The sequence below is a fragment of the Lepidochelys olivacea genome (assembly GCF_965140295.1).
Source record: "Lepidochelys olivacea isolate rLepOli2 genome assembly, chromosome: 1".
Classification (NCBI taxonomy): Eukaryota; Metazoa; Chordata; order Testudines; family Cheloniidae; genus Lepidochelys; species Lepidochelys olivacea.
Window position 1 is genome coordinate 16,289,625 of NC_140411.1, and position 22,102 is coordinate 16,311,726.

At 42.2% G+C, this 22,102-nt stretch overlaps 1 protein-coding gene across 1 annotated transcript; it reads right to left on the reverse strand.

The window, feature by feature from the left end:
• Window positions 1-244: 244 nt before the first annotated feature.
• Window positions 245-20,291, reverse strand: THAP12 (THAP domain containing 12). The gene is made up of 5 exons (XM_084616864.1): window positions 19,829-20,291; window positions 7,524-7,644; window positions 4,455-4,562; window positions 3,364-3,400; window positions 245-3,053 (listed from the first exon to the last, which is right to left on the reverse strand). Exons 1-5 carry the CDS (start codon window positions 19,915-19,917, stop codon window positions 1,105-1,107), a joined length of 2,304 nt encoding a protein of 767 aa, XP_084472990.1. The 5' UTR covers window positions 19,918-20,291; the 3' UTR covers window positions 245-1,104.
• Window positions 20,292-22,102: the final 1,811 nt, after the last annotated feature.

The following is a 22,102-nucleotide window of genomic DNA, read 5'->3' on the forward strand; positions in this document are numbered from 1 at the left end:
CTAACGAGAAATTGAAATTTACTCCCATCTAACATTTTAAATGTAATGCCACTGGATGGAACTGTATGAACAATATAAGACAAAAATTACTTTATAAAAAACAAACAAACACTCTCCCCCCTCAGGAAACATTGCTTTACTAATAAATATCAGGACTACTTTAAAAAAAAAAAAAAAAAAGCAAATTCACATTTTATTTCAGATTGAAATAAAACTATACAAAATTGTTTACTTTGTGCCAAAAATAACAGCAATATTTTCCAAGTCATTTCTTGACAAACAAACTTATTTCTAATTTTTCCAGGGTATGTTTACAAATAACGATGGAGGCAATAGATACACTTGTGTGTAACAGTAAGGACAAAAACAAATAAGTACAGATGCTTATGGAATAATTTTTACAGTCAGCATCTTTCAGGATTTTAGATTTAATATTCAATTCATACTTGTTAAAAACTTAAAAAGAAAAAATAGTTGTGTGGCTCACACAAAGGAATGTAAACAATACAACCAGGTGATTGCGAAAGGCTAGCTCTTCCACAGAAACCTTAACGTACCTTCACACTCATTAATATTCACTTGATGTGCAGAACACAGTCCACAGTGTGATGACTGTGATAGAAGAATTCACTCTCCGCTAAGTTATTCATATATACCATTTCCATATTTTTAAACAGTTTCCAAATAAACCAAAAACCCTAGTAACTGGTAAGCAATGGATTTCATTCTACCTTGTTTTCCTGCATTTTTTATGCATAAGTATGAAACAACCCCATAGGATCCACAGTGATCACAAATTACTTTTCCAAAATGACAACAAAAATGAGCACCTAGTCATGTCAAATCAGACGAAGAGTTTGAGTACTGTCTTTGTGAAGCACACTGGTTTATTTTCAAAGGTGTTTTTGTTCACATAATAGTACTTTAATGTGGATCAACAGAACATAACTTGTGTCACTGGCCACTGCTTGTTCAATCTGAGGTCTAAAATGGAAATACAATTGCAATGATTAAGTAGGTTACATACATTTTATAGTTTTTCCTCTTGATGTTAAAGTCTAAACAGAAAAACTGTTTCAACAAACTGATTAAAGATTTTTTTTTCTAAGCATCTTCAGTTACTTCTGAATTGTTTGCGGGAAGAAAGTCTTCTTGAAATTCTACTTTGTCTGGATAGAGTTTGATGTAGGTGTCCACCATTAAATCCAAGTCATGTTTTATATCAAAGTTTATGTTAAGCAAAGCTAAGTTGCTTGACCTCTGTTCTGTTAAGGTGTTCTTCAGGTATGCCTTCAAGCGCTTTCGTCCTACTTCATATTTCTCATTCTCCACTTTCATCACTGGAAGTATGCACAGAACTTTAAGCAATGCATACACATTAGGGAAAAACTTTATGTCAGGCAAATGAAGCGCTTCATAAATGGTAGCTGGAAGCTCTATATCTTTTCCTCTATGCTTCCATTTGATTCTCCAACAATGAAGTTCTGCACAAAGTGTATCTGGATTAGGTAGGTCATTTTTATACATATCAGCATGATGTTCCTCAGATGTATTAAATTTTAGTTGTCCCATGACTGAGGGCACTAAAGATAAACATTTAAGAGCTCTTAGGTGTTGTTCTGAAAATATATCTTTTAATTCCTGAATAATGTGCTCTACAGTTGGAACACTAAGTGCTTCTTTGTAGTAATTTTCTGATGTTACATCAGAGTCCAAATTACCTTGCTGTGCCCTGCGAAATTTTCCAGGGAGTTTAATTTGTACATCCAGCTTTGTGGCCAAATTTGTTGCTTCTTCAAACCAAAATTCATGATAAACTTCAATATTCTCCATCACTTCATTCAGCGAATGCAACACTGCTGTTAAGCTGCTGGCTGCAAAGAACACATCCGATGTTTGGCCTTGGAGATTTTTTCCAAAGGCTCTTGTAAAAGACAGAATGTTTTTCAGAACCACAACAGTGACGATGAAGTCAAAATCTGTTAATGCACTTGAAAGTACAAATGCTCGACCAACAACGAAGTTACTCCACTTGACAGACACATCACTGCTTATACCATCCAAGCACAGTACGAGTGCTTGCATTAGGTCCACTAAAATCTCAAAAGTATCGTGTCTACCTGTCCACTGAGAATGGCAAATCTCTTTCAGTTCATTACTCTTTTCCTCATTGTTCTGAAAAAGAACAGAGATTATATTGTCCAGTTCTACTAACAACTGTGGTGACTGATTAAAAAATGAACAAACTTCTTCTATCATCCCTAGAGCAATAGAAACTCCAACAACAGGGACTGATTTTGCCAACCATACATTTAGAGCACAAGAGGAACAGAGCGTGTACACAGCCTGTGGATACTTTTCCAAGAGTCTTGTAGCTACAATTTTCATTTTTGAAGCAAATCCACTGGAGACAATATAGGCTTGACCTCGACAGTACTCCATGTTTAGACCCCATTTTTCAATAATAGTTGTATGGAACTTAACAGCTAAAATTTCAGCATCTGCCTCATAAGGCAAAAACCCTACAAATTCTTCTCTCAGATTGTGGGACTCATCAACAAACCTCACCAACACTGGTAAATGTTCCTCACCGGCTATATCTACTACCTCATCAGTGACAATGGAAAAGAAGTGGGAGTCTCTTACTTCCCTGAGCGTCTCTTCTCTTACACAGCTCTCACAGATCTCAAGCATCTGTTTCTGTTGAGTTTTAGAACAATACTCCAGATTTACTGCAGCCATCTCAAATCGTTTTCTCAGAACTTCATCTCCAGCATTTATTCTGCATTCCAACAGAGCTTGAAAGTTATCTGGGGTGAAGATACCTTCTGGAAGTTCATTAGCATTATGGCCATCCAAAGGAATATTTTGTTTGCCCATGAGGATCAAAATTTCAAATAAAGATTTAAGGTAATCTTTGTTTTCCCTCTCTTCCAGCGTTAGAGGAACAACTTCCTCTTCTTGCTCTTCTCCTCCTTCTTCTGAAACAGTATTCTGAGCACTGCTCTCATTCAACTCTTGATTTGCCTGTTCCCGTTCAAAGGCTTCATCAACTACAAAATGAAAGACATCACAAGCCTAAGACTTCTTCATATAGAAAGTTTGCAGCATTTACTTCCCCCACAACAACTATATTTAAACAATTGCTGACTGGAAAATCCATAGTATTTACATTTTAATTAAGCAGTGTCAGTGTGGGACACTATTTGTAATATTTTTGAACAGAATTAAAGTGTTTTACCTATCCTTACTGTACAAGGTAACAATAATTTGTTTCACACTACCTTATTTGCCTAAGCTAGTGCTATACCTAAAAGTCTATTCATCACTACGAACTCAAACTTAAATATATTGGCCACTTACTCTTTTGCTGCTTCAGTGTTCTTATTTCATCTTCACTCTTGGGGAAGAAAAAAAAGTTATGATACTGTCTGGCATATGGTCTCAAATTGCTGAAGAACTTCAAGACTAGCTACTAAAATTTTAAATAAAGCTGTTTTCAGAGTCCTAATACTTATTAGACAGCTACTATGCATTCATAAGAATCTGAATGTTTTCAGATATATCTCAGTGAGGGGACAGCAATAATGTCAAGTCTATCTGAAGATGTGCTGATCTATCACATAGTGGAACAGTACCCCAAAGTAAGTGGGAGGGAGCCCTGTCATTAAAAAGATTGTACAGTTGTAATTTCGAAAGAACCAGAAAATTTTATGGAAGAATTTTGTTCTGGCAGGGAGATGTACTAACTAGCAGAACTTTTTCAATTCTAATTGCTAGGATTTATTTGATCATCATTACGTAGGCTTATCAAAACTATAAAGAAATTTTTAGAAATCAGCTGTAATGTTTTGCAAATGCCACTATAATTAAGAAATGTTATAGCTCTTAATTTCCGTTACACAAACATTTAGGCCACACAAAACCTGCAGACAAGGTCTCTGTGAAACATACGATGGAGCCATTGGCAATCTGCTATTTCAGCAGAAGCTGCTTACTTCTGATTTCAAGCATTTAAAAAGGTGGTCACTATTGTTCAAAAATGAACTTAAAAAAAAAAACCATAAACCCATAACTCTGGAATTCTGCCTAGTTCAAAATGTTAGAAGGTAAAATGGTGATCATGCAAATCCACATACTGCAAGATTTTCAGTGGAAAAATCTCTGAAATACACCCATAATCGGTATCAAGTTTCTTCTAAACCAGCTCTGAGCAACACTTCTTTGTTTTATTATTTTCATTTCCTTAGATTTTCCCTAATTCTATAAGTAGTTATAATATTAGCTTGAGATTTTAGTATTTAAATTTTCCAATAATGCCCACTACGATATTGTCTTCATAATGACACTCAGAAGGGTACACAAGTGCAAAGTATTGCTGTTATTTGGGCATCTCTTATTTGCACTTGCTTGCTTTTACTGCTTTAGTACAAGAAGATTCAATTTAAACATACCAACTCTTTTATTCTCTTTCTGTGCCTGCTGTGTGGATTGTTCAAGTGACTTGTAAGGTCAAATATAGTTGGCACAGCATTATCTCGTAAAACTGTTCTGTAAGGACTCTGTAAAGAGAAAGATGTCTAGATCAGAAATTTCCTTTAAAAATGTTCTGTCTCAGTACAAAAATTATTAAAAATAACAATTTCAAAGATTAGGCTTACATTTTACCATTTATATTTGGAAGTCTGTCATTCTGAACTTTACTTGGGCATTAAAGCTAGGCTGGTCTGTTTCCAGATAGTTTCGCTTTGATTGTTTGATGCTGTAGTGGAATATTTTAACAAAAAATGATTTTAATTGCAGAATAAGTTGTAGCAGAAGTCTTCTACATAGTTTTTTCATACAAATGTCTCTACTAAGAAAAACTTTCTGCTCACATTTCCTGTACAGAATATATTTTCATAGTTTTGCATAAGGCATCAGATGCTCTTTAAGTACAGTATTCTATACAGAGAAAACATAAGCTAGCAAAACTGATTATATTTTGCTAGCAACTGGATTCAGATGATCACGCTCAAATATGTATTACTGCTTAAAAAAAAATCATCCAAACTAAACTTCAGGAAATTCCAATTTTGATTACATATTAGTCCCTAAAATAGTTTTTTCTCGGACACTGGCTGCTTTGACTCCCAGAGCTAAAACTCTGCCCTGCATATTTTTATATTAAGTAACATTATGTGGTTGAAAGCCCATTTAAAACATAGAATAGCACATATGGCAGGCCACCAGCTTGGCTTAACAGTGAAATCTTCGGTGAGCTTAAACTCAAAAAGGAAGCTTACAAGAAGTGGAAATTTGGACAGATGACTAGGGAGGAGTATAAAAATATTGCTAGAACATGCAGGGGTGTAATCAGGAAGGCCAAGGCACAATTGGAGTTGCAGCTAGCAAGGGATGCGAAGGGTAACAAGAAGGGTTTCTACAGGTATGTTAGCAACACAAAGGTAGTCAGAGAAAGTGTGGGACCCTTACTGAATGGGGGAGGCAACATAATGACAGATGATGTGGAAAAAGCTGAAGTACTCAAAGCTTTTTTTGCCTCGGTCTTCACAGACAAGGTCAGCTCCCAGACTGCTGCACTGGGCAACACAGTATGGAGAGGAGGTAAGCAGCCCTCAGTGGTGAAAGAACAGGTTAAGGACTATCTAGAAAAGCTGGACATGCAGAAGTCCATGGGTCCAGATCTAATGCATCCAAGGGTGCTGAGGGAGTTGGCTGCTGTGATTGCAGCGCCACTAGCCATTATTCTTGAAAATTCGTGGCGATCGGGGGAGGTCCCAGACTATTGGAAAAAGGCAAATATAGTGCCCATATTTAAAAAACGGAAGAAAGAGAACGTGAGGAACTACAGATGGGTCAGCCTCACTTCAGCCCCTGGCAAAATCATGGAGCAGGTCCTGAAGGAATCCATTTTGAAACACTTGGAGGCGAGGAAGGTGATCAGGCACAGTCAACATGGATTCACCAAGGGCAAGTCATGCCTGATCAACCCGATTGCCCTCTATGATGAGATAACTGGCTCTGTGGATATGGGGAAAGCGGTGGACGTGATATATCTTGACTTTAGCAAAGCTTTTGGTACCATCTCCCACAGTATTCTTGCCAGCAAATTAAAAAAAGTATGGATTGGATGAATGGACTATAAGGTGGACAGAAAGCTGGCTAGATTGTTGGGCTCAACGGGTAGAGATCAATGGCTCGATGTCTAGTTGGCAGCTGATATCAAGCAGAGTGCCCCAGGGGTCGGTCCTGGGGCTGATTTTGTTCAACATCTTTATCAATGATCTGGATGATGGGATTAATTGCGCCCTCAGCAAGTCTGCAGATGACACTAAGCTGTGGGGTGAGGTAGATACGCTGGAGGGCAAGGATAGAGTCCAGGGTGACCTAGACAAATTGGAGGATTGGGCCAAAAGAAATCTGATGAGGTTCAACAAGGACAAGTGCAGAGTCCTGCACTTAGGAAGGAAGAATCCCATGCACTGCTACAGGCTGGGGATCAACTGGCTAAGCAGCAGTTCTGCAGAAAAGGACTTGGGGATTACAGTGGATGAGAAGCTGGATATGAGTCAGCAGTGTGCCCTCGTTGCCAAGCAGGCCAACAGCATATTGGGCTGTATTAGTAGGAGCATTGCCAGCAGATCGAGGGAAGTAATTATTCCCCTCTATTTGGCACTGGCGAGGCCACATCTGGAGTATTGCATCCAGTTTTGGTCCCCCCACTTCAGAAGGGATGTGGACAAATTGGAGTGAGTCCAGTGGAGAGCAACAAAAATGATTAGGGGGCTGGGGCATGACTTATGAGGAGAGGCTGAGGGAACTGGGCTTATTTAGTCTGCAGAAGAGAAGAGTGAGGGGGGGATTTGATAGCAGCCTTCAACTACCTGAAGGGGGGTTTCAAAGAGGATGGAGCTTGGCTGTTCTCAGTGGTGGCAGATGACAGAACAAGAAGCAATGGTCTCAAGTGCAGTGGGGGAGGTTTAGGTTGTATATTAGGAAACTCTATTTCACTAGGAGGGTGGTGAAGCACTAGAATGGCTTACCTAGGGAGGTGGTAGAATCTCCTTCCTTAGAGGTTTTTAAGGCCCAACTTGACAAAGCCCTGGCTGGGATGATTTAGTTGGTGTTGGTCCTGCTTTGACCAGGGGATTGGACTAGATGACCTCCTGAGGTCTCTTCCAACCCTACTTTCCTATGATTCTATGATTCATGCACTAAAAATCAAGAAATAGAATTCTGCCCACAGATTTAAGTTTGCTGCGAAACCCATGATCCTATTTCCCACGGTCATGGGAACAGTTTAGATGTCACTCCGTTAGCTAAAGATACTACATAAAATTAGGAGTGAAACAGTTATCTTCACTTTAAAAATTTCTCTTTGATAAGACATGAATCTCTATTTAAAAAAAAAAAAAAGTAGAAAAAGACTTCTTGATCCTAAGGTTAATGTTTAAAGCAGGAAAATGAACTTAGGTACATTTTACACAATGTGAAATAGAGGTTTAGTTGCCTTTACTTACGCTTCTACATATCATAGAGGTCTCAAAGTGTTTGGCACATAATCTGTAGTGCTTGTTCAGCTGATCTGGAGTTTTATCTTCTAAATCTGCCCTTCGACAGTTCTCCACCCACCTCTGACATCTGCATGTGAAACACCAAACTTGAGTTACTTTAATAGTTTAAGTTTAAACAAAAAAGCCCCCTATAATTTCTAAGACAATCACCATAAACAACATTTTTTTACATTAATGTTTGAAATTAGCCTTTTTATTCATTTTCAGGTGGGGTTTTGGGATTATAGTCAAATTACAAGGAAGGGGGGGGAACCCCAAACATGTTCCTGTTTGAACCATTGTAAAAATTTGCTTTTCTTTTTTTACTCACTTTTAACGCCCCCTCAGATGCTTAAATATTTCAATCTTTTCCTCTAAGCAATATTTTTCTAACTACACCTCAGAAGCACAATGGTTTGTTGTGCAGTTGTTCATGAGTGAAGACATGCAAAAATTTTATTCCTGAAGAAAAACCATTTCCCTCCTCTCTTAATAAATCTGACAAGTTTTTAAAAAGTAGATTTTTTGACACAAAATACAATTGAGAGTATTTTTCTTGTTGGTGATCTCCAAGGGCAAAGCTATACATTTACAATGGATCTTTGAACACTAAAGTAGAAGACAGGCAATCCAGAGAATCATCTCAGTTTGAAATAAATATTCAATAGATAGATTCAATAGATAGATATTTATATTTATATTATTTTTATATTTATATTTATATTTTTATTTATTTATTTATTATAAAATGTTTGGTTTTGTGCCATCTCAAGAACCTTGCTTACTTTTGTGCCACATATGATAGGGCTTGGAAGAAGTCTTGCTCTTAATAAGACCCCTTTTAAATCTGGAAGACAGTATTTTCTCTTGTGCATAAGACGTGTCAAGGAGCAAATGATATAAACGTATTAGTTGGCTTTCCATTTATCCCAACGGATATATTTAATCAAGTCTTTGCCAAGGACTTTTTGAACCAGCACATGCACAAGACTGAGTGCAAAATTACTACCAGCAGGAGAGTGAGTTTCTGTGTGTATGGGGGTGGGGGGGATGTGAGAACCTGGATTTATGCAGGAAATAGCCCAGCTTGATTGTCATGCACATTGTGTAAAGAGTTGTCACTTTGGATGGGCTATCACCAGCAGGAGAGTGAATTTGTGTGGGGGGGTGGAGGGTGAGAAAACCTGGATTTGTGCTGGAAATCACTTTAGATAAGCTATTACCAGCAGGACAGTGGGGTGGGAATAGGTATTGTTTCATATTCTCTGTGTATATATAAAGCCTGCTGCAGTTTCCACGATATGCATCTGAGGAAGTGAGCTGTAGCTCACGAAAGCTTATGCGCTAATAAATTGGTTAGTCTCTAAGGTGCCACAAGTCCTCCTTTTCTTTTTGCGAATACAGACTAACACGGCTGCTACTCTGAAACCTGTTATAATGAAGCTCATCTGCTATTTCATTTGTGCATGTGCCTCAGAAAAATGTCATTAAATCAACAATTTCTGGCAGCTATTATATCTTATTATTTTCTAAAAAATTGACTACCAACAAATAGAATTCTATGGAAGGAGTATAATCTATAGATATATGCTTATTGGTATTATGAAGTCTTCACTGCATGACACCACAGAAGCCAATTATCAGTATCAGGCAAATTGGTTGAAACTATAGTAAAGAACAGAATTGTCAGGCACATAAATGAACATAATTTGTTGGGGAAGAGTCAACATGCTTTTTGTAAAGGGAAATCATGCCTTGCCGATCTACTAGAATTCTTTGAGGGGGTCAACAAGCATATGGACAAGGGTGATCCAGTGGGTATAGTGTACTTAGATTTTCAGAAGGCCTTTGACAAGGTGCCTCACCAAAGGCTCTTCAGCAAGATAAGCTGTCATGGGATAAGCGGGAAGGTCTGCTCATGGATCAGTAACTGCTTAAAAGATAGGAAACAAAGGGTAGGAATAAATGGTCAGTTTTCAGAATGGAGAGAGGTAAATAGTGGTATCCCCCAGGGGTCTGTACTGGGATCAGTGCTGTTCAACATACTCATAAGTGATCTGGAAAAAGGGATAAACAGTGAGGTGGCAAAATTTGCAAATGATACAAAACTACTCTAGATAGTTAAGTCCAAAGCAGATGGCGAAGATACAAAGGGATCTCACAAAACTGGGTGAGCGGGCAACAAAATGGCAGACGGAATTCAATGTTGATAAATGCAAAGTAATGCACATTTGAAAACATAATCCCAACTAAACATATAAAATAATGGGGATCTAATTAGCTGTTACCACTCAAGAAAGAGCTTGGAGTCACTGTGGATAGTCCTCTGAAAACATTCACTCAACGTGCAGCAGCCGTCAAAAATCTAACAGAACGTTGGGAATCATGAGGAAAGGGACGGATAAGACGACAGCAACTATCATATTGCCTCGATATCAGGGGTTCTCAACCTTTTTCTTTCTGAGGCTACCCCAACATGCCATAAAAACTCCACAGCCCACCTGTGCCGCAATACGTGGTTTTCTGCATATAAAAGCCAGGGTGGCATTACGGGATAGCAAGCCAGGCAATTGCCTGGGGCCCCATGCCACAGGGGCCCCCATGAAGCTACATTATTCAGGCTTCATCTTCAACGCGAAGTGGCGGGGCTCCGGGACCTGGGCTTCAGCCCCATGCAGTGGGACTTCAGCTTTCTGCCCTGGGCCCCAGCAAGTCTAATGCTGGCCCTGCTTGGAGGCCCCCTTGAAATCTGCTTGAGGCCCCCTAGTGGGCTCCAGACCCCTGGTTGAGAACTACTGCTCTATATAAATCCATGGTACGCCCACATTTTGAATACTGTGTGCAGATTTGGTCGCTCCATCTCAAAAAAGATGTACTGGAAAAAGTACAGAGAAGGGCAACAAAAATTAGGGCTATGGAACAGTTTCCATATCAGAAGACTGGAACTTTTCAGCTTGGAAAAGAGATGACTAAGGGGGGGATATGATAGAGGTCTATAAAATCATGATTGGTGTGGAGAAAGTAAATAAGGAAGTGTTATTTACTCCTTCTCCTAACACAAGAACTAGGGGTCACCAAATAAAATTAATAGGCAGCAGGTTTAAAACAAACAAAAAGGAAGTATTTTTTCATCCAACACACAGTCAACTTGTGGAACTCTTTGCCAGGGGATGCTGTGAAGGTTAAGACTATAATAGGATTCAAAATAGAACTAAGTAAGTTCCTGGAGGATAGGTCCACCAATGGCTATTAGCCAGTTTAGTCAGGCATGCAAACCATGCTTTTCTGAAGCAGGGGTGGCCCACATGCGGCTCTTCAGAAGTTAATATGCGGCTCCTTGCATAGGTGCCAACTCTGGGGCTGGAGCTACAGGCGCCAACTTTCCAGTGTGCTGGGAAGTACTCACTGCTCAACCCCCGGCTCTGCCCCCGTTCCACCCCTTCCCCAAAGGCTCCTGCCACCTCCCGCAAGCCTGACAGGTCCTTGTCCCCTCCCCCCTCTCCTCTCGCCACCCCCAGCCTCCTGGATGCCATGAAACAGTTGATCACAGTGGGCAGGAGGTGCAGGGAGGTGCTGATCAGCAGGGCTGCTGGCGGGTGGGAGAGGTGATGGCAGGCTGCTGATGTATTACTGTGGCTCTCTGGCCATGTACACTGGTAAATTCTGGCTCCTTCTCAGGCTCAGGTTGGCCACCCCTGCTCTGAAGTGTCCCTGGCCTCTGTTTGCCAGAACCTGGGAATGGATCACTTGATTATTACCTGTTCTGTTCATTCCCTCTGAAGCACCTGGCATTGGCCACTATCGGAAGACAGGATACTGGGCTAAATGGACCACCGGTCTGACCCAGTATGGCCATTCTTATGTTCAGCCTTTGAGATACAATATGATGCCTGAAAACCTACACAACTCCCATACAAGAGTAATGACTGGGTCACTATCATAATCCTATAATTAGCTGTTCTATATCCACCAGCTCCTCCCTGATGTATGCTCCAACCTAAACAAAATCAAAGAGGACCACAGATGACTATATAGAATTACAGCATTATGGCTGACACTACAGCAGTAACTCAGAAGGAATTTTCATTACAACTCTCATTTTCAGTGACAATTTTACTTCAACTGATCCAACTTCTAGCCACTCCCCACAAGTTTTAAGCGGAGCTCAAATTTCACACTTAGTCTAGAGCTCTTTTTAAAAGTTATTGCTTGTATTCTGGTCCCCAGTGGTCATGGGACTGTCCTTCCCACAAACACAGAAGACACATTCCCTTCTCCAAAAAGTTATAGGAAGAGTGTGTAGAGATTTACAAACAAAATATATACAATTTTACTAAAATTCACTGCATCCTACCTCAGTCTATTCACTACTGAAATCCATTCAGCTATTAAAAATAAAATCTTCAGTCCACTGTAAAAAAAAAAACAAAACAAAAACCCCTCAGATCCCCGCTTTGCACTTACAATTGACAATTTCAAAAAGTAAATACAGAGTCCTTGTTAAGAAAAGTGTACTTTTTGCAAAACTGGGGGAAAGGAGGGGAAAATATTAACAAACATGTTGCAAGATAACTAATAAAAAAATGACATACAAGCTAAGGATCTTTAGTTCAAAGTGTAATGAGAAATATCCTTATCTCTGCTGACTTTTCTTATCCTCAGGACCCTCCCAGATTCAATTAATTCATCCTTCCACCCTCACCCTACTTTATAAACTACAGAATGAGAGGTCCAAAAGTTTGGCTGTTTGGTGCATGTGAAATTTGAAGTTTCTGTCACGGAGCCCAAGAGACTTAGATTTATTAGGCTGAATGAGAAAGACAATTAGGCTTGCACTCTTTTTGGACCACAATGTCTGTAGCAGTTTCAAGTTTCATACATGCTGTAGGTGCAACAGATCGGTGACATACCAGTGGAAGGTGTAAAGAATGTGAAAGGAATGTTATGTGCAATCTGTGGTGTTATACACAGACTACTTTTAATAAACTGACTTGCAGGAGGTATGGGGGTGAAGAGAAGCAGAAGTGGCAGATCCTACAGTCACTGCCTACTTCCACTTCAGCACTAATGTATCCTGTTCCCATCCTGTATTCAGTCAGAAGAATGATGTCAGTCTTCTGCAGTAACTTTTGGTTCAGATATAAGAGGTTTAAAGGATGCATTCTCTATTCCGTGGAGAGAAAACCTTAGTCTCAAATAGAACAGGCTAACTCTGAGGAACCAAAACAGGAAAAATACACAGCAGAAGCCTAGAACTCAAACACCCAGTAACTACACAGCATACCTGTGACAGTGTATCTCCCAAACAGCAATTAATTTTAAAAAGTGCTTATTTTAACAGAATGGAGAAATTTCGTACTGATACTTTCAGTAAGTAGCTCATTTATATACCACTGTGGAAACATGGCAAAACCCACACATTTTAGGTGACGCCAGAAAATGCAAATCTTTCTTTCAAGTTCAAAAGAACGCAATCAGTAACTTAGTACAGAAATCTGTTAAACCAAGTGGTACTAGACAATTCATGTAGCAAATAAACGTAGATGGTCACTGGTACACCTGTAATCATGCAGCATTTGTTTTGTAAGTGCTTCATTGGCACAGAACAAGACCAGTCCTACCACAAGAGTTTGCACTGCTGTTTTGATTACCAGTCTTTTTAGCTCTAAGATTTGAGAACCTTTTCTTCAGTCATGGATCTTTAAAAGGATTGTTTTTAAGTATCTGATGACATCTCATAAGAGTGAAAGACCATTTTATTTAGGAAACGTTCTATTGACGGATGAAGTATAAATTATTTCTCTACAGGGTGGATAAAAATCAATGATAAAAAAATCAGATTAAAACAATTTTCTTTTTAAAATGATTTAAAATTAAATTTTAATAACCTGTTTATGTCTTAATTTACCATAATCCATTAAAATCATTTAAATTAAATAAAAATGGTGTTAAGTTATACATATTTGCCTAAAGCACTTGGTATCAAAATTTTGTGGAAGCGCTCAATCAGGTTTTGACAGCAGCCTCTTCTGCGGGTGCAGAGAGAATATTTTCTTCATTTCAGTTTACACAACTAATTCAATTCAATGACCAAGTAATTGAAAGTTAAGAAGCTGATTGGAAGTTGAAAGATCAGGAAAGCTTGGTTTTCCCCAATTCCAATCTTCAAATAAGAACTAGTTGTGAGAGGATACAAGCTAAGAACAAGCGGTAAGAGGATACGATCAGTTAAAGTCACTGCCTACTTTCTTTGTTTAATAAACAGATACATTTTAAATGTAAAACATGTTTTGATCAATAAGAAAAAAGTATCCAGCACATCCCAGGTAGTTTTAATTTAAACAAAAACAATTTTCAAATTTTTGTTGTGTGCGTTTGCAACCGAATTCCAAATTTCCATCCAAATAGAGCTTGACACAAATTATAAGAATAATTATCTAGTAAATAAGTGTATTATTCGCCATTTTCAGAGGAATTAATTTGACTAAATTTATGTGAAGATATACAATTGCTTAAATGTACAGCTATAGTTTATTCTCCTGGTTAACTGGTGGTAGTACCAAATTTAGTATAAAGGCTATGTTTAGAAGCAAGACAATGTGTTTTAACAGTTACCAACCACCGAGAATCAACCTTGCTTTAGAAAAATAACTAAAAAGAATACAAAATTCAAAAACAAGATTAAAGCCAATTATTCAAATAACTGATTTACTTACATCAATCCGTTCTGCTTCTCTTGCCTTATTAGCATGAAAACAGGATCCTTTATTTAGGAGTTCTTCTTTTCCTATTGCTTACACCTCATCTAAAGCCATAGCGTGTCTGCTATGAAGAACAGTAAGGAGTCACAATCAGAAAGATTGTCCCCATGGATCATCTACCATCTCATTTGGAATCACATAAATATCCTTACTGAAGCAACTACAGCCATTGCTTACATATATGTTAAGCAAGTACATATGTATTTTAAATGTCTTAAAGTAGCAAGTGTCTTAGGTTTTTAAATTAAGGACGCTGTCCACTTTCACTTTTCATTCCTTCTCCCTTTTCCACCTGTTCTGTTTCTCGCAGGTGGAAAGATGGAGTAGAGCTAGTCGTAACTGCCAAGTCAGCTCTCCACAGACAAGGTGCATCATTGATTGAAATCACCAAGTGGAAGCCTCAATTTAAATCATCTTTTCCATTTGTACTTCAGTTATTTTCTAAAAAAAGTTGCATTCGCACTGGTTGATATAACCATTAATACAAGTTCATTTACAACCTTTACATTAGATTTAGTACATCTTTTTGCAACATAAGAGGATACACTATAACTATATACACATTTAAAAAATGATATCACTTAATATTTTCAGATTCTTATTAACTGTAGATTTTTAGTACCTTAGAAAATGGTGAATAATAAATTGCTTACTTATACTTTTACTCATAATTAAGGCTACGTTTTAGTCATGGGTATTTTTAGTAAAAGTCATGGACAGGTCACGGGCAGTAAACAAATTCACGGCCTGTTACTGTGACCTGACCATGACTTGTACCATACCCCTGACTAAATCTTGGGAGTGCCATGGGTGCTGGGGTGGCCCAAGGGGAAGCACAGGTGCTGGGAGGGGGCAGTCTCGGGGGTGGGGGTTGGCAGGCTCACTATCCAGCTTCTCGGAAGCGGCAACATGTCCCTCCCTAAGCTCCTAGCTCTGCCAGCTCCCATTGGCCGGGAACAACAGCCAACAGGAGCTGGGCCTGCAGGTGGAGGCAGCACACAGAGCTAGGAGCTGAAGGAGGGACACATTGCTGCTTCAGGGGAGCCCCCCCAGAGGTAAGCACCACCCAGAGCCTTTACCCCTGCCCACACCTCAACCCCCACACCCAAATTCAACCTCCTCCCACACCCAAACTCATCCTGCTGCTGTTGGGGTGGGGTAGGCAGTGGCCAGTGCGACTGGCCCAGGGGCTGTCTGAGCTGCTTGGGCAGCCCCGAAGCCAATCACAGTGGCCACTGCAGAAGTCACAGAGTCCGTGACAAACTTGCAGCATTACTCACAATTTGCATCAAACTGCTTTAGGATGGTAACTGAAATTTAAATAATCTGATATGCTATTTTGTGTTTTTTATTAAAACAAAACAAGCCCTTAATAGAATGCATGACCTACTGTTAAATGTTTTTCCCCAATTCTTTCTTTATATAGAAAAGCACCTGTTAACTCAAAGTTTTTGATAGAGGTTCATGGATTCAGCCTATTTATTTTTTATTTAAATGTTTTGAGAGAATACAAGTCTAGGCCTTAACCTATTTTGTATTAAATTCAGATTTCATTTTGAACAGTTTTAAAGGAATAAATTATAAATTTAAACTAAAAAAAAATTTTTGTATTTTAAAGAAAAATCATTGATTTTTAACCATCCTGGCAGAGGCCAACAAGTGCTCTAAAGCACTGTTTTTCAAAGTTCGGGTGGCGATTCAGTACTGGGTCGTTGCATGTAAGGCACTGGGTCGCCTTGCTCAGCACCCAGGGACCCTAGCAGCTCTGGTCAGCAGCGCCAACTGGGACGTTAAAAGTCCCATCAGTGGTGCTGCTCAGCTAAGGCAGGCTAGTGCCTACCTGTTCCGACACCGCGCTGAGCCCCGGAAGCAGCCAGCAGCGGGTCTGGCTTCTAGGCAGGGGGGCCACAGGGTTCCATGTGCTGCCCCCGCTCTGAGCACCAGATCCGCACTCCCACTGGCCGGGAATCGGCCAATGGGAGCTGGGGGTGGTGGTGCCTGCAGGCGAGAGCCGCACGGAGCCGCTCGTGAGCCTCTGCCTAGGAGTAGGACCTGTTGCTGGCTGCTTCTGGGGTGCAGTGCGGTTTGCGGTGCCAAGACAGACGGGAAGCCTGCTTCTGCACCTCAGCTGCACCACTGACTGGAAGCCACCAGAGGTAAGTCTGTGCCCCAATCCTCTGTCCCAGCCCTGAGCTCCCCCCAAACCCAGAACCCCTTCCTGCATCCTAAACCCCTCATCCCCAGCCTCCCCCCAGAGCCTGTACCCCAAGCCCAGACCCCCTACCCCAGCCCAAAGCTCCCTCCCACACCCCGAACCCCTCATTCCCAGCTCCACCCCGCAGCCCTCATCCCCACACCCCAACCCTCTGCTCCAGCCCTGAGCCCCTCCCACACTCCAAACCTCTCATCCCCAGCTCAGTTGGGTCACGGGCATCAACAATTTTCTTCAACTGGGTCCCCCCTAAAAAAGTTTTAAAACCACTACTCTAAAGACCAATCTGGGAACCTCTGAACAAAGTTGCTTTAGCAATAAAAAGAGAGAGTGATAAAACAAAATGAATTTATTCTAATTACTTGATAATTATAAAAAGGACTTCCAAGGGAGGAATGGTCTGGATATACCTAGTCCTGCCTCAGGAAGAGGGCTATAGATGACCTCTTAAGGTCCCTTCCAGCCCTACATTTCTATGATTCTATGACTTGGAAGCACTATATAAATATTAAATATAATTAAAATGAAAAATGTGACCAAAGCAGAACTGCATAGGTTTCAGAAAAAACAGAAACTGTTGAGAGCTACCTCTATGTAATACTTGCATGACACACTACCTACCTCCCAGTTTTCTGAGTGGGTCACGTAATTGTTGTAAGCCTTTCTTAAGTGCTAAAGTATTGAGTGGAAGATAAGAGGAAAATGTGAAGCACGAAACAAATATTCTTATGAAGGGGATAATTATAGACACTCCACTAAAAATATGGTAAAACTCAGTGTCATTTTAACGTATTAGACTAAAATCTTTTTCCAGACTCTTCCTATCACTTTTCAATTAGACTATCAAGACTCAGCTCAAATACTTATTATCCTGATGATGCAAAAAACTTATATATTTGCTTAATTTTACAAGAAGACGACTTGCTTTGTGACCTCAGTGGGATTACACACAGTATGTCAAGTTAAGCACATGCCTGAGTTTTTGCATATTTGGGGCCTATAATACTACATGTTTCCAAAGAGCACAGTTCTCAAAGGAAATCCCCCCCATCACGATAATATTTAGCCCCTTTTCTTATAATTGTGCATAATGGGAGGACAGCTGTCCTCATTATTCTTTCTTCTAGGCACAGTACAACAACCCAAGATGAACAGGCACAAATCATGAAGATCAGCTATTTTAGAACAAACAGATTTGCAATAAAATGTAGTTAGTACTGAGTTTATGGCACTGAAGACAGAATGTGCCAAAACACCTACAGCTACGTTCATATCTATAATGACTACACTACACCTGAGTACAAAAAGGATGTAAGTGCAGCAACCAAGATACACATAACGCTTTCAACTTAAAAGCGAACTAATGCATTTATATACATGTGTCTGCTTTAAACAGGAACAGATATGTGACACATTACAGTTGAGATACAATATAGTTTATTTTTCTAAGGGACTTCAAACAACTGATAACTTTCACGTGAAAAAAAAACTGCAAAGGGTAGTGTTGTTAATTTGAAATATATTCAAACACATTAACATATACTACTTTCTAACAGGCATACTATCCAGGGTAAACTGTATGTTTTTCAAAAACGTCTATACTGCCACACAGAGCGTATCCATATCGAACTGCCACTCAATAGCCAGCAATCAAAAAATGTGTAAGATATACACACACACACTATATATGTATGTATATATAAAAACTTTTTCACTAAGAGGGTGGTGAAACACTGGAATACGTTACCTAGGGAGGTGGTAGAATCTCCTTTCTTAGAGGTTTTTAAGGTCAGGCTTGACAAAGCCCTGGCTGGGATGATTTAACTGGGAATTGGTCCTGCTTCGAGCAGGGGGTTGGACTAGATGACCTTCAGGGGTCCCTTCCAACCCTGATATTCTATGATTCTATGAAAAGCTGTATGGCACATGTGCTTTTTCAACCTGTCATCATCCAGACCTTGCAACAATGGCTCCTGGCAAATTAACAGTGCAACTCAACAGACAGCACCAAATCTCCTCCATTTTGCAGAAATTGCAGCCAGCTTTGTAATTTAGTAGGAAAGTGTAGTCCGCAGAGATGATGGGTCTCAGCAAGCACTATTCCATCTTGAGTCAAGGGGCAGACTGTAGAGATGATGCACGCTCAGCAGGCAGAGGACTGTTGATTCAAGGAGACAACTCTTCCAGTATATTAAAGGGTAGATTTGCCAAATTGCATTACAGAATTCTGCAGTCTGTATATGACAAGTGGAATGCACTTTGACCACCCTAGTTTAAATAGACAGCATCATATTCAACTGGGCAAGTTTGACAACTTCCCTTAGAACCACATTTTCAAAAGTGACCATTGCCTTCGAGTGCTTGAGTTATGGAGTGCGCAACTTGGGACAGTCTGGGACCGATTTTCAGAAGTGCTGAGCATCCATAATTCCCACTGAAATCATCTAGAATTGCAACTCCTCTGAAAATGAGGCTCAAGCAAGCAACCAAGAAGAGAGAGAGAACCCCAATCAGTGAAAATTTAGACTAGAGAAAACAGAACATCGGCCTTTGACACGCACAGCCCACGGGTACCAAGATCCACGACTATGGAGTTAAATGAAGTTAAATGCTTCCGGGGAGCCTGTATCTGTGTTTCACAAAGGAGCCTGTGTCTACCTCTGTCACACGGGAGCTCTTGCGTGGGAGCTCATGACTATCACCTTCCCCCTCCGATCTGACGCCAAGCAGCTAAAGAAGTGGGGTTTTCACCCACGAAAGCTTGTGCCCAAGTAAGTCTGTTAGTCTTTAAGGCGTCCCCGGACTCCTCCTTGTTTTTATCTCACTTCTCGTGCCCCCGCCTCACACTCCCACGCCGGGCCTCTGCCCGCCTCACCCCTCCATCCACCCCCAGCGCTCGCCGGCTCTGCCCCCCCCCCCCCCGCCGCCCAGGCTCCTTCAGACACGCGCTCTCCCCGAGACACCCCCCCCTCCGCCCCCAGGACGGGTCTGCGCAGCAGCCCGTCCGCCTCCCAGCCGCGGGCCGGCGGAGGGTGGCCTGGGGCCCCGCCCCCCGGGAGCAGTGCGCGAGGCCTCCCGAGTCCTCAGGCGAGCGGGGCAGGCGCCAGCCCGTCCCTGCCCACACGGCGGCCTGGCGGGGAGGGCCCGGCCCGGCGCCCAGGTGAGGAGCGGCCCCAGAACGGGAGGGCGGCAGCCCCGGCTGGGCGCTCCCGGGGTCTCCTCCCGGCCGGGCCGGGCCGGGCCGGGCCCGCACGCGGGGGCCGCGGCCTGGCCGGAGCGGGGCCGCCCGTGGGTCTCACCTGACCGGGTCCCGGGGGAAGCGGAAGAAGGCCAGGTCGGACTGGGTGCTCTTGCGGGTGCAGTTGGGAGCCGCGCAGAAGTTCGGCATGGTCCCCGTGCCGGGGTCTCTGCCCCTTTAAATCCGCGCTCCCTCCGGCCGCGGGGGTGGGTGGGGGAAGCGGCTCTACACTGCTGTGAGCGGCCGGGAGGATTCACCGCCACCCTCCGCCGGGACAGAGCCGCCTCCTTCCCACAGTGCCCCGCGCCAGACAGCGCGGTAGCGCGCATGCGCCGCAAGCCGCACGGGCCACCCCGGAGGAGATGCGGGGTGCGCATGCGTTTTCTCACAGAGCCGGTGTTGGAAAAGCGCTCCTGTGTTCCCGCCACCCGGCTGGCGGTGCGCATGCGCCTGGTGCAGCGAGCAGAAAGGGGAGCGCATGCGCAGAATAGGGTCGGGGAAGGTGGTAAGGTAGTAGTAGCCCCTGGCTGGGGTAGGAGGGAGGCCGCTAGAGTAGCGCAGCCTCTCAGCAGCTGCCTGGCCCAGAGGTCCAGGTTCATATGGGCAGGAGATGGGCTGAGCTTGGAGAATGCAGCTAGCCCTGTAGAAGGGCTGAGGCCCATGCTGGAGGCAGAGAAGCTATAATTACTGTATCGTCTGCCGCAGCTGACGCCCTCGCTGTCACTGGGGGGGGGGGGTCTAAGCTCAGCTCTCCCTTGGCCCTACCACCCACTGTTACAAGCACCACCTGTGTGTTTTAGGAACTTGATTGGGACCAGTAACCTGCCCAGTTTAAATGTGGAGTACTCCCTTGAAAGTAACTCCTGCTGTTATGAATTTGGCACCATAAAATGTAAAGGTCTTTGCCTTTTTTTCCTATTAAAGTTTAAAAAAAAAAAGCCAAAACAAAAAGTATTGCTATGCCATGCCTTAAGTTTCATGTCTCATTTTGTTGGCCCATTAAAGGTAGTGAATTCCAAAGTAGTGAAAAAAACTGCTATTCCTGGAGACTTCTACTGTACGGCCATTTGCAAGAGTGACCAAGGTGATGAACTGAGAGGGACAGTCCTCGGCTAATAGGATTCCAGACTGTTCAGGCTATTAAAGATCATTACTGTCCCCTTGAACTGCAAAATACTGAGAGTTGAACCTTGGTGGGTAGTTGCATGTACCTACTGACTTCTCCCAAGAGATCAAGTAGCCTTAACAGTGCTTTATGTCTGAGTAGGCAATGCAATAGAGTGTGCAAAAACAGCTTTGTAATTTTGGACTTCATAAATAGAGGCATCACATCACACAGCAAAGAGGTAAATCCTCCTATGCTATTCTTGAGACTTCATGTGTAATACAGATTTCAGATCTGGGCTTCTTGTCAGAAACAAAATGGAGAGAGTTTAGAGAAAGGTAACCAAAAAGACAAAGGGGAAAATTTGATTATGGGGAAGGATGAGATGATATGTATAGCTCAGCTAAATAATGATCTGAAGTTGATAGACGTGGTAACAGGTGGCTTTAGCTCTATTAGGGTGCAAACAGATGCAATGGTGCCCACAGAAATCCTGCAGTAGCGACTCCTGCCCCATGAGTCTGGGCCCAGCTCTGCGGGCACCGATCACCCACAGCAGTACCAACTACACCACAACCCTAAATCCAGTGTGGAGGGGAGCCCTGGGCCGAAGGGGATGCTGGAGAGCAAACCCTGCAGCAGTGGCTCTTGTCCAGTCGGGCTGGGCCTGGCTCCCTGCTCTGGGCATTGCAGCCTGGTTCCTGAAGTTGCAGCACCACTCAGGTTGGCCCAACCAATCCTCCATCAGAGTCCCCATGCCTCGAGTGGGGAGCCAGGCCCAGCCCAGCAGCACAGGTGCCAACGCTGTGGGGTGAGCGCAGGGAGGGCTCACTCTGCAGCCCATCCTCCCCCAGGCCTCCTTTCAGCACGGTGCTGGATCAGGGTTGCAGTGCCAAGAGGGAACGTGCTGCTGCAGGTGGTTGGTGCCCCATTGCTGGGGCAAGGAGGGGGCAGTGCCATGCACCCATTGAACTGGGAGCTTACATCCACCTCTGTATAGTGACCATAGCATTTGAAAGGTGTAAATTCCAATGAAGGACATGGATTGTTCAGGGTGCTGTAGGTGTAATGACCTGAAGTTAAGAAGAGATATTTAGACTGAACATCAGACAAATGTCCTGACTTGGAAATTGGTTAGTCTATGGAAGAGTCTTCCAAGAAGTATGAAAAAAGCTTAATTGTTTGAGACATTTTAAAATATGTTTTTTCTCTAAAAATAAAGAATTAATT

What these genes read in the sequence shown, in the direction of transcription:
- THAP12 (XM_084616864.1), bottom strand. Translation starts at nt 19,917, where the DNA reads ATGCCGAACTTCTGCGCGGCTCCCAACTGCACCCGCAAGAGCACCCAG. An exon ending in CCTCTATGATATGTAGAAGC is followed by an intron (nt 4,563 to 7,523) that starts GTAAGTAAAGGC and finishes TTCTCTTTACAG; the next exon opens with AGTCCTTACAGAACAGTTTT. An exon ending in GAAAGAGAATAAAAGAGTTG is followed by an intron (nt 3,401 to 4,454) that starts GTATGTTTAAAT and finishes TTCTTCCCCAAG; the next exon opens with AGTGAAGATGAAATAAGAAC.